General features: G+C 48.0%; 1 protein-coding gene across 2 annotated transcripts in view; it reads right to left on the bottom strand.

Moving 5' to 3' along the window:
• SCAMP1 (secretory carrier membrane protein 1) overlaps window positions 1-13,343 on the bottom strand; it is a 67,837-nt gene that overhangs the window by 32,147 nt on the left and 22,347 nt on the right. The window contains exon 2 of one of the 2 annotated variants that reach the window (XM_060201084.1): window positions 6,423-6,500. The exons of the other annotated variant lie outside the window; for it this stretch is intronic. Coding sequence (XP_060057067.1) covers window positions 6,423-6,500 — 78 coding nt within the window. The remainder of the gene's footprint in view (window positions 1-6,422; window positions 6,501-13,343) is intronic. 2 annotated transcript variants of the gene reach the window in all.

Below are 13,343 nucleotides of genomic sequence, written 5' to 3'. Positions count from 1 at the left end.
ACTAGTTCAGAAGGCCACATGCACCCTGTTATTCATAGATAAATCCTTTACTACAGTGGAAATAGGCAGGCAACACAAATTCCCGACAGCAGACGCTGAGGTACAGAAGCTATAGGATATCAAGTCGTGTGTGTGACCTTGAGAGGCCTGGAGGGGGCCGGGGACCCAGAGCCCTGAGGGGAGGAACAATGTGGAATTATGCCCCTGTCATCTGATGATTTTGTCAATCATTATTAAATCACTAATAAAAATTAAAATGAAGTCAATGAGATACTAGTCTGTAATTTAAAAGATGAAATTGTCTCGATTGAGATAAACTGGATAGAATTGGAAGTTTCTGATATTTTTATATAAAAATAATTTATTTTAATAGATGTACATTTCTTTTGTGTTCTTATTGACTTTTACATTGGTGAGATTAATGGTTTACAATAAATACAGTTGCTGATACAAAGGTAAAATTACTGCAAATTTCTGCAAAACGCTCTCCGGAGCCGCCATGTAGGCCCTCCTCCACTATCGGGGCGAGGACTTGCAGCCCCCCCGCCAAGCCCTTCACTTTGGGGCAGTGCACCAGCTCCGGACCAAGTTCTGCTTTGTGTTTTCCCTTCTGTTCTTATTTCTCAGCTTCTGTCCTTGAGTGGGATCACCCCATATTCATCCTTCTTTTCTGATTTTTCTCAGTAACGTAATCTTTCAAGCTCCACGCAGGATGAGGTCAACAAGGTTAGTACTCCACTGTGCATACAGACCACGGCTTTCTCAGCCACTCCTCAGCCGCTCGGATGCTGTTCGGACACCTGGGTTCCGCCCAGGTTTGGGCTGTTACAGATTCCTGTGTGCTTGTCCGCAATCAGTTATCACTGGGGCTCCGTGCCTGCAGGGCCGATTCCGGTGGTCCTTCCTTCCCGTCCGCCCTCCCTTCATTGGAGCTGGAAGTTATTGTGCTTACTAAAGTAAGAGGTGAGGCCACTACCAGATGCTTTCATTCACCATGTGGCATACGGATAACTAAAGCAAATGATCTGGCCAAAACAAGTAGCAAGCAAACTGTCTCTTACAGGTCAAGAGGGCTACGGGGGAGTGGGGGGCAGCAGGACTGCCTTAGTCGGTGTGAATCCTTAGCCCCTGTATGAGTATCTGATATGCAGATGGATCCTAGTTACTGTCTGGGGAGACGATGTCATGGCTGGAAAAAGGACCAGAAAGCTGGATCAGGGAAGAGAGTAGCTCCCAAATATGGGAAATATTGTTGACTGTAAACCCCATCGATTTGATCTGATCTGGGGCCCATATTCAGCTTAGGAGCCTGTGTGACGTCTGCATCCCTGTAGATCTGAGCTCACATTCTGTGGTCATGAGTAGGAATGTTCCAAGCTGCCCAATATCAGGACCCATCTTCCTCAGGTGTAGCATAGAGTATATTGCCCAGCCTCCCTTCAGAGGATGGAACATTCTCTACCAATGTTGTTGATCCAAGTTGAGGGCATATAAGATTTCAGGCTCAGGGGGGAAAAAAAACTAGTCTAGCCATAGGCCCTTTGGAATATAACTAAAATATGCCTACTAGCTATCTACAAAATGGAGACCCCCCCCCCAACTCTTCATCTGCACTATTCCAACCTTTAGGTTCATAATTAATTAACAACTTGTTTGGCTTTATACATTAACTCTCTCTTCAGCCACCAGATTCCAGATGCCACCATGATGCCAACCAGACTTCCCTGGACAGACAATCCCACCAACATGTCCTGGAGCTCCTTCTGCTTCCCCAGAACCCCACTAAGGAAAGAGACAGGCTGGGAGTATGGATCCACCTGCCAACACCCATGTTCAGTGGGGAAGCAATTACAGAAGCCAGACCTTCCACCTTCTGCATCCCACAATGACCCTGAGTCCATGCTCCCAGAGGGATAAAGAATAGGAAAGCTACCAGGGTGTTGGTATCTTCTAATTCTGCTTTTAAAAACCCCTTCTGTTTCATTTGGTTTAAATCCCCCCTGCTTAACACTGCATTCTATTTACATAACCACTGTATTCTATTTACATAACCACTGTATTCTATTTACATAACCACTGCTGTCTATTTACATAAATCACTTTTACATTTACATAAAGCACCACCTTCCCTCCAGGGCATTGGTGGTTTAGTGGTAGAATTCTCACCTGCTCCACCCCCTCTCCTTGTCACACCCTGATTTTCACCAGTCACTTTTCTCTCCACCCTCTGCGTCACAACCTGTTCACACCCTACTTGGGAAGTATATATAAAGACAACACTGTTCGTTTTAGTTAGTTGTTTAGTCTAGCTTGGTATAGATGCGCTGCGTCCTGCATGAATAAAGAGATACTGCGTACAGCTCGACCATGAGTCCCGGGTCGTCTGTCTCCCGTCAGTGAAGCTCAGCCCGACACCAGGGGAGGGGATGGGATACGAAGTTCTGGTGGTGGGAATTGTGTGGAGTTGTACCCCTCTTATCCTGTGGTTTTGTGTTTCCTTTTTATAAATAAATTAATTTTTTTAAAAAAAAAAAAGAGTATATATTATACCTGAGATCTCGATTTTGTAAACCACCAATTAAAAAAAAAAAAAAGAGAGAGAAGGACTGGTGAAGATGTGAAGATGTTGTGAAAAGGGCCCTTCACACTGTGGGGGGTGGTCTAGGTCTTGTGGAAAGCAGCCTTGAGATCCCACAAGATAATGGAAACAGACCCACCAAGTACGTCAGCGATTCCTCTCCTACACAGCTGCCACACAACACAGAACTATTAATCCAAAAACGATCATCCACGCCTATGTGTACTTCGCCACGAAATGAAACAGACAAAAATGTAGGAGCCAGCCGTGTGTCCAGCAACAGACGAGTGGCCGAGGAAGCTGTGGGCTCCGTGCCCAGAGAGCTGCTCCGCTGTGGGGAGAGGCCGGGGCTGGCATGACAGCTCACCCGGGAGGGGGCTGCTCTGGCACGCACACCACTCACGCTCAAGCCCAGTCTGCATTGCGCTGAGCCCCAGTGCTGTGGTAGCTTTGCTCTCTCTACCTCTGTCTCTCTGTTGCTCTCTCTTTCTAAATTTTTTTTAAAAGTCTACCTGAAGCAGTAATAATAAGCCATAATAAAAAAATAATAATAAAATAGTAAAATAAAAGATAAAAAGCTGAGAGAGGGGCTGGGCAGTAGCACAGTGGGTTAAGCCCCCAGCTCCCCACCTGCAGGGGAGTCGCTTCCCAGGCGGTGAAGCAGGTCTGCAGGTGTCTGTCTTTCTCTCCCCCTCTCTGTCTTCCCCTCCTCTCTCCATTTCTCTCTGTTCTATCCAACAACAACGACATCAATAACAACAATAACAATAGCTACAACAATAAAACAACAAGGGCAACAAAAGGGAATAAATAAATATAAAAAAAAAAAAAAAAGAAAAAAGAAAATGGTCCAGTTAAGCTGTGCCCACAATGTGGCCCACAGAAACCATTAAGGTAATAAGTGTGTGCTGTTACTTCTGGGATTTGTTCTAGAACAAGACAAGATGGACGTAGAAGACACTCGTCACGATACACTGGAGGAGGTGACAAAGCCCTAGGAAGCCCAGGTGTTAGGACTGGACAGTCTCCTGTCCACTCAGTGACCAACAGGGGCCATGGAATGGTTGTATCAGTAAGGTCAGGGCTCCGTCCACAGTATTCTCAGAGTAAATAGCATGTGAGAATTCATGTAAGTACACGCGTGAAGCCCATAGGGGCTCTTACTAAGTTTCCGTATCCTGAAACTCTAATATAATAATAATGATGATGATAAAGTTCATAAAGACATTTTTAAAAATAAGTCTGGAAGTCCAGTCAGTGTGTACATTTCTAAGTACAGACCTGACCTGGCTACTGGTTTCATAAATCATTTTAGCCACAGCAAAAAAAAAAAAAAGTTGAAAGTTTCAAGAAACTGGAGACAGGTAAGTGATACTCGCCGTACCATGTGCCGTGAGCAGCTGAACTAGGACAGTTTAGCAGGACTGACAGGGCGGGCAGGGATACCTCCCAGTGGTACAAGTGGCAGGATGTGGCGACAGACTAGATGTAGGAAAAGAATCCTTCTGAGTCAGAGTGGATACGGGTGAAACTAGGAGGACAGACGGCAGTGGCTGTCATCACGTGAGACAAGAGCAAAGAGGGTTTTTTCTGGAAGGGACGGATAATGAGTTTCAAGGAGGACAATAAAATGAAAGCACAAAAAAGACAGAAAAGAGGGTGGTCGGGGAGTGGCACACCTGCTTAAGCACACACAGTAACAGCACAAAGCACTAGGACCAGTGCAGGGGTCCTGGTTCGAGCCCCCGGCTCCCCACCTGCAGGGGAGTCGCTTCACAGGCGGTGAAGCAGGTCTGCAGGTGTCTCTCTTTCTCTCCCCTCTCTGTCTTCCCCTCCTCTCTCCATTTCTCTCTGTCCTATCCATCAACGACATCAACAACAATAATAACTACAACAACAAAACAAGGGCAACAAAAGGAAATAAATATCAAAAAAAATTTTTTTAATATGCAAAACATCTGCAGCTCTGCTTCACCTCTAGTGAATCTTCCCACTTTGCAGGTGGGGACCGGGGGCTTGAACCCAGGCCCTTGCACATTGTTACAAGTGTTCTCTACAGGGTGTGCAACCACCCAGCCCTCAAGTTTTATCAATTCAAGAAAAATATTAGAAATCATTTCACTCCACATCCTATCTGTCTCCATTGCTATTCATCTGTGATTTAAAAAACAATGCCCCAAGAGCCAAATGATTTGTCCGAAGTCAGCAACTAATGAGCGGTGGGACCTAGATGAGCCTGTGTACGCTGCGGCTCTCTGTCTTCCTCACGTCCTGAACTGTCTGGGCTCCAGACTGCTCTTACATAAATCAGATGGTGTGTCCTTATGGTCGGAAAACAGCCAGGCGGGCACGCCAGTACTTGGCATTTCCTTTTCCTTTCTGACAAAAGGTACTGAGATCTTCTGCTCAGTGTCACAGTTTATAGGGTAACAGCAGAACAGAAAAAGGAACAAAGTTCTATCTCTGAAGGAAAATTATAAAAGTTAGCTAGGCACGGAGAGTCCCTCAGCATTTGTGTTAGTGGAGCAGTGCTACACTTTGCTCACACAGGGGTCTGTCTCTGTCCCTGTCTCTACGGCCCTAATTGCTAACAATGGCTGTGACATTCAGGCTGCGGTAAGCACTTTAAACTGCTACCTGATTTAAAAGGAAAACACTCCCCACACTTACAGCTGTGACGAGCACATTTTACTGGCGGTTTACAAATCAGAAGGAGAGGCCAGAGGACATATCCACTATGCCCAACATAAGCTGCACAGCGTGAAGTCTGGACTGGGTGTAGCCTACCGCGCCAAAGCAAAGGGCTCTGGGGAAAGGGGGGGTCTCTGGGGACTGGGAGTCCTGGGGCATGATGGTGGGAAAAGTCTTAGACTGGGGGAGAGCGATTTGGAAAAACTCCCAACACAGAGAGATGAGAAGGTATACTCATGTGTGAATAACCACTGTTAAGACACTAAACCCACCCCCCCACAAAGGGGGGGGAAAAATTTTTAATTTTTTTTTATTATCTTTATTTATTTGATAGAGACAGCCAGAAATCTAGAGGGAAAGGTGAGACAGAGAGAGACAGAGAGACACCTACAGCCCTGCTTCACCACTTGTAAAGCTTTCCCCCTGCAGGTGGGGACCGGGGACTCAAACCTGGGTCCTTGTGCATTGTAACATGTGCGCCTGACCAGGTGCGCCACCACCCAGCCCTGGAAAACATTTTTTATTAAGTATTGGTATATAAAAATAAAAAGAGAGAGGTGAGATCTTACCATCTGGGAGAAGATGGAGGCAGTTATGCTAAGTCGAATCAGCAGAGGTAAAAATCAGCAGATTAGTAGGTGGTTGTGCTCATGTGTGGAATGTAGGTAATTAAAACAAATGACCTTGGGGGAGGGGGAGATAGCCGAAGTCTAGTAACCCATAAGGGACACAGTGGGCAGGGAACAAAGACACACATGGGTGTGAAACCAGACCCCTGGAATCTTGTAACTTGATAAACCACTGCCAGCTTGCTAATGAGAAAAACTCTAAGAAAGCATCAGCCCACATTACCATGAGCACATCATGTCCGCTGAAAAACACTTTCCCTACTGAAATCTTAAATCAAGTATTAAATTAATCAGAAGATTAATAGCACTTAAATTTTACAGAATAGAAAGCTTGCAGCATGGTAAAAGCAGTTTTTGATTAGCATGATGCAGTAATAATTCTCCATAAAAATTAGCTTGCTGGATAAGACACCAGTAGTCTGCGCGTCTAAAAGTTTGACCAAACTAAGAAGGAGATCGTAATTGGAATGTAACTCCTATTCAATTTTAACATTCTAAAGTAGTTCAGTGAAGAATAGTCTTACTGTTCTTGAGTCTGAGAAAGGATTGTATTCGTCAAGTCCAGGTGGAACATTTCTTGTCACCTGTGTAACTGACGGGTCCTGGAATAAAAGCGAAGGAGAAAGTCATTACCTTTTAAGATACAATCATGATGAGAAGCAGAAAAAAATGTTTTTTGTTGTATCTATACTTGTGGTCATCCGGCAAGCCTAACAGAAAAGCTAAGGTTGTCAGATTTACTTCATCCCACTCCAACGAAGTTAGAATTAAAACCTACAACCCTCACACCTTCAAAGAAAAAGGAAAGCTGGGCTGGATGCAAACCCACTAAGTGCCTTCATCTGGGCATGCCGGGAAACCGCCTCTCGTGAGCCGACGATCAAAGAGCATCTCAGAGAAGCCTGGGGAAGCCGCCACCCTCAGAGCACCAGAGGATTCCATCTCCGTCACATGCTCAGCCAACTTCCCTACTGCAAATTACCCTGTTACCAATCAGTGTCAGAACTTAGATAAGTACTTTTTGCCTGTTCTAGTCCATTCTGATGATCTGGGCTAGTTTATTTGTTCCCACATGATCCTGGCCTGTCTCCTTTTTTCTAAGTATGATGTTTATTCTGCTGCTGTTATTGCTACCAGCAGGACTGTTGCTGGAGCTCAAGGGAGCCGCGTGTACTCTGCCAGCTGCCCCACCGCCCGGCCCCAGTCGAATGTCTGACCATGCCTCGCGCCAGCTAGCCAGCCTTTTCACCTTTCATGTAAATCAGTGAATCACAAGATGCCAGATACTTACCCTACTCCTCTTCCTCGTGACTGCAAACCACAAGGACATTTCAGTAAGACTAGCCACATGGTGACTCTGACAAGCATCTGAAAACCGTACCACAGCCTCACCGACCACCCATCCCCGGTGTTCACTCCGAATCCAACCAAACACACTTCACCCCCAAAGCTTGCCCGCCAGGCCTGGCTGGGTGGAGCCTGAGGGCTGCCGGGTGCCTGGGGTCTCCACTGCGCCTTCCCCAACCCACCAGACGCAGTGCAGTCGCCCAGCCAACTTTGGAACCTGTAAAACTGACCTGATCCCTCCGCTCCTCCAGTAATGACCCGCTGGGTTTCTCAGAGGCTCTTTAGACCTTTCATAGGATTCTCTAATTCCACTCCAGGTGTTCCACTCCCCAATAAAGTCCCCAAACCTAGATACAGACCAGGTCCCCTGAGATAGAGCATAGGTTCACATGTGTCCATAAACCAGGGAAAAATATATACCTGAAAGCAGAAGTACTCAAGAGTCTGCAGTGAGTACCCCCCAACACTTCATCTGCACTATTCCAGCCTTTAGGTCCATGATTCTTCAACAATTTGTTTGGCTTTGTATGTTAACTCTCTTTGCAGCCACCAGGTTCCAGATGCCAGCATGATGCCAACCAGACTTCCCTGGACAGACGACCCCACCATGTGTCCTGGAGCTCCGATTCCCCAGAGCACTGCCCCACTAGGGAAAGAGAGAGGCAGACTGGGAGTATGGATCCACCTGTCAACGTCCATGTTCAGCGGGGAAGCAATGACAGAAGCCAGACCTTCCACCTTCTGCATCCCACAACGACCCTGGGTCCACACTCCCAGAGGGATAGGGAACAGGAAAGCTATCAGGGGAGGGGATGGGATACAGAGACCAGGTGGTGGGAATTGTGTGGAGTTGTACCCCTCCTATCCTACGGTTTTGTTAATGTCTCCTTTCTTAAATAAATTAAAAATTAAAAAAAAAAAAAGATGAAACACAAACTCCTCCAAGTGCTGTCGGCACAGCTTCTGTCCACCCCGCCTAGTCCACGGACCCTCACCAGCCTCATCAATCCTCTGTGACAGCTTGGCCCTGGCCGGGCCCTCGCCCTTAGCCAAAGGAAGCAGGACTGTTTGTGGTTGGCTGGCTGGGAAAGTCAGGATGGATTTTGCTCTGCTTTTCTGTACAAAACGGTATCATGATGCTGCTGACAGCCCAATACTACAGGAGGACCCTGAGGTCTGGCTAAAAGCCAAAAATAAGGATCAATTAAAAGTAAACCTGGGGGCCGGTGGTAGTGCACCTGGTTGAGCGTGTGTATTGCAATGCGTAAGGACGCGGGTTCAAGCCCCCGGCCCCCACCTGCAGGACGAAAGCTTTACAAGTGGTAAAGCAGGGCTGCAGGTGTCTCTGTCTCCCTCTCTATCACCCCTTGCCTCTTTATTTCTGTCTGTCTGTATCCAATAAATAAAGATAATAGTGAATTTTTAAAAAGGTAAACCCCAGGGGAGGGGGAGTATGTACCCTGGGTTAAACACACATATTGCAGACTGCAAGGACAAGTGCAAGGATCCGAGTTCGAGCCCCTGGCTCCCCACCTGCAGGGGAGTCACTTCACAGGCAGTGAAGCAGGTCTGCAGGTGTCTGTCTTTCTCTCCCCCCTCTGTCTTCCCCTCCTCTCTCCATTTCTCTCTGTCCTATCCAACAATAACACTAACAATAGCAATAACAGCAACAACCATAACAACAATGGGGGGAAAAAATGACAGCCAGGAGCAGTGGATTCGTAGTGCAGGGCAAAAAAAAAAGTACAGCACAGGCCAAAATGCTGTGAGTTTACCAGTGAGATGGGAGGAGACGGTGAAGCCCTCTACTTCCCTAGGTTTACTCAAAAAACGGCAGCAGCATTTTCAGGCCGTGTGTCTCGAGGCGGGAAATGAAGGTACATGAGTATCTTAATCCAATTTATTCAAATCAGTGTCTCTGTGGTTAGCTTTAGAAATGCTTTTAGGGTGGGTGGAGAATCCAGACACACAGCATGGGAGGTGGTGCGGTGGGTAAAGCCTTGGTCGCGAAAGCACAAGGTCCCGGGTTCAGTCCCCAGCATCCTGTGTGTCAGTAACGCTCTATTCTCTCTCCCTCTCATAAATAAATACTGAAAAAGAAAGTCTGGATGCTCTAATGGCAGTGTTAGTGCCCACCCACTGCAAGCTCCAGTAGCTGGTGGCCTGTGAATCCCAGACACAGTGTCTTCCAGACAGGGCCAGCCCCTCAAGCTCTCACACTCGCTCCCCTCTCCCTCTCCCTCTCCCTCTCCCTCTCCCTCTCCCTCTCCCTCTCCCTCTCCCTCTCCCTCTCCCTCTCCCTCTCCCTCTCCCTCTCCCGCTCTCTCTCCCCATGCCAAGTCATTCCCCCATCAGCACATATGCTGACAGTGACCCTGCCAATAGCTCCCTAAGCCTCCCCGGCCTCAGCATACCCAGGCACTGCTATTTGCTCCCCATCACCGTGTATTTCACCAGAGCATAATGATCTTCATCAAAGTCTTTGTTTTCCAAATTAGACTGATTTCCACTGAACTAAACAAGACACAGGATGAGTGAGCCTGTAAATTAAGTAATATACATGTCCTTTTTTTTTCTCCCTCCCACTCCCACCTCAAACCAGGGCTCCAGCTCACCATCGCCACTGAACAGCCTTCCCACACTGGCTTCCCTTCACTGTTGTTTTCAGAAAGGAAGACACGCCATTCACGGAGCCCCCCTGGTGAGCCCCCCGAGACAGTAACCCAGATGCTTTACCGTTCTGCATTCCACTAAAATGCTGTGTGTAAAGTTACACGCATGAAGTTACCATTAAGGGAGCCCCTCCCTGTACAGTGTTGCTGGATAATCAGGAGATAGTTGCAAAAAAAAAAAAAATTTTCAAGGGGTCGGGCAGCAGCACAGCGGGCTAAGTACACATGGTGTGAAGCACAAGGACAAGCGTAAGGATCCCGGTTCAAGCCCCCAGCTCCTCACCTGCAGGGGGGTCATTTCGCAAACGGTGAAGCAGGTCTACAGGTGTCTGTCTTTCTCTCCCCATCTTCCCCTCCTCTCTTGATTTCTCTCTGTCCTAGCCAACAACAACGACAGCAGCAGCAACAACCACAATAACAACGATAAACAAGGGCTACAAAAATGGAAAAAGATAGCCTCCGGGAGCAGCGGATTTGTAGTGCAGGCACTGAGCCCCAGCAATAACCCTGAAGGAAAAAAAATTTCAGAAATACCACGTGATCTCGTGTGTGGAGCAGCCTTAGCCTTGGTCCAAGTTCCCTGACTGCGGGACTTTGGGGGCTGGGCCTCCCTGTCCAGGAAATGAGGGTGACGGGCTTCACCACCATGAAGCCTCCTTTGTCCCTCGCACTCTGACATAGGAGAATGGAGGTTATACAGCCCGACAAAGTTTCTCTCCTTCAAGATAGCTCAAGAAGCTCTGCCATTTGCTAGTCGTGCTGCTTTAGCGCTGAAGCACTTGCCATGCCTCGTGTCTCCCAGTAAGGCATGGACGCTCTGGTATTGGGGACTTCTCCATCTTTCCGTCCCAAGAGAGTATCAGAGCGTCTGATTCACTTTAGAAGCAACACGTGTTTAGTTACAAAAACTACTTGTGTTCCACCTTAAGTCATAACAATCCCTTGAAGATAACTGAGTTTGAAAACAATCTGTAACAAAGTTACAGAAATCTCTCACACACACACAAATACAACAGTAACGTGTGCGCTTAACCAAGTACACCAGCACACAACTAACTCCTCCCCAATTTCCCTCTCAATTTCTCCCCGTCTCAGTCAAAAAAGAAAATTGAGGGAGTCGGGCAGTGGCGCAGTGGGTTAAGCGCAGGTGGCACAAAGCTCAAGGACCAGTGCAAGGATCCTGGTTCGAGCCCCCGGCTCCCCACCTGCAGGGGAGTCGCTTCCCAGGCGGTGAAGCAGGGCTGCAGGTGTCTGTCTTTCTCTCCCCCTCTCTGTCTTCCCCTCCTCTCTCCAGTTCTCTCTGTCCTACCCAACAAGGATATCAATAACTACAACAATGAAACAACAAGGGCAACAAAAGGGAATAAATAAATAAATATTTAAAAAGAAGAAAATTGGGGGACAGGGAAGGGCACAGGGAGTAGATTCACTGAGCAAGCAGGAGCCCCAGCAACAACCCTCGCAGCTAGCTGGCACACTGCACACAGCAAAACCCTCGCAGCTAGCTGGCACACTGCACACAGCAAAACCCTCGCAGCTAGCTGGCACACTGCACACAGTAAAACCCTCGCAGCTAGCTGGCACACTGCACACAGTAAAACCCTCGCAGCTAGCTGGCACACTGCACACAGCAAAACCCTCGCAGCTAGCTGGCACACTGCACACAGCAAAACCCTCGCAGCTAGCTGGCACACTGCACACAGTAAAACCCTCGCAGCTAGCTGGCACACTGCACACAGTAAAACCCTCGCAGCTAGCTGGCACACTGCACACAGCAAAACCCTCGCAGCTAGCTGGCACACTGCACACAGTAAAACCCTCGCAGCTAGCTGGCACACTGCACACAGTAAAACCCTCGCAGCTAGCTGGCACACTGCACACAGTAAAACCCTCGCAGCTAGCTGGCACACTGCACACAGTAAAACCCTCGCAGCTAGCTGGCACACTGCACACAGTAAAACCCTCGCAGCTAGCTGGCACACTGCACACAGCAAAACCCTCGCAGCTAGCTGGCACACTGCACACAGCAAAACCCTCGCAGCTAGCTGGCACACTGCACACAGTAAAACCCTCGCAGCTAGCTGGCACACTGCACACAGTAAAACCCTCGCAGCTAGCTGGCACACTGCACACAGTAAAACCCTCGCAGCTAGCTGGCACACTGCACACAGTAAAACCCTCGCAGCTAGCTGGCACACTGCACACAGCAAAACCCTCGCAGCTAGCTGGCACACTGCACACAGTAAAACCCTCGCAGCTAGCTGGCACACTGCACACAGCAAAACCCTCGCAGCTAGCTGGCACACTGCACACAGTAAAACCCTCGCAGCTAGCTGGCACACTGCACACAGTAAAACCCTCGCAGCTAGCTGGCACACTGCACACAGCAAGGACTCTGGGGGAGGAGGGCTTCAGGTCCTGGCGCACAAGGGTGGAGGAGGGCGACCTAGGCTGGGGGAGAGTGTTTTGCAGGAAAGTGAGACGTGTTATACATGTACCCCAAGCTGTACTCACTGTTAACCATTAATGCTCCCAGTAAAAAAGAGAAAAAGTAACTGAACTTCATCAGACGTAAAATGTTACTGCTGTAAGATACACCATCAGGAAATGAATGCCAGTAAAACAGCTCACTGGGTGGCACGCACTCTGCCGTGTGCAGGCCTTAGGTTCAAGCCCAGCCCCTCTGTCTGGAGGAAGCTTTGGCTTTGTTGTCTCCCCTCCCCCTTTTCTCTGTCTCTAAAAAAAATAATTAAATAAAAGTAAAGTACTTTAACCAATTAAAAAGAAAACTCAAAACAGATCTGGAAAAATATTTCCTATCATATCTATACCTATTACCAAACTTGTATCAACAACATCTAGTGAAAGCCTAGACCATTAATAAGGCACACAGATGGCTCGTGGCCACAGAGTAGCAACAACTGAAAGATCATAACCAAGATCATCACTAACAACCAAATAAAGCAACGGGGATTTTAAAAAAATTCACTGGGAGTCGGGCGGCAGCACAGTGGGTTAAGCGCACATGTTGCAAAGCACAAGGATCGGCTAAGGATCCCGGTTCGAGCCCCGGCTCCCCACCTGCAGGAAGGTCACTTCACAGGCGGTGAAGCAGGTCTGCAGGTGTCTGTCTTTCTCTCCCCCTCTCTGTCTTCCCCTCCTCTCTCCACTTCTCTCTTTCCTATCCAACAACGACGACATCAATAACAACAATAACAACAATAAAACAGCAAGGGCAACAGAAGCATATAAATAAACATTTTTTAAAAAGTCACTGAGCCACAGGTGGGTGCAGGCATGCCATGCTAAAGGGCATGGGAGGGGAGAAAAGAAAAAGAACAAGAACCTGGGCCCGGCAGCAGGCAGGCTGCCATCCTGACAGTCACCCAGCAGAGCACACAGGCTCACCCAGGAAGGGCCAGAAAC

This window comes from Erinaceus europaeus, chromosome 11, assembly GCF_950295315.1.
Source record: "Erinaceus europaeus chromosome 11, mEriEur2.1, whole genome shotgun sequence".
Classification (NCBI taxonomy): domain Eukaryota; kingdom Metazoa; phylum Chordata; class Mammalia; order Eulipotyphla; family Erinaceidae; genus Erinaceus; species Erinaceus europaeus.
This window is presented reverse-complemented; position numbering and strand designations above follow the sequence as displayed.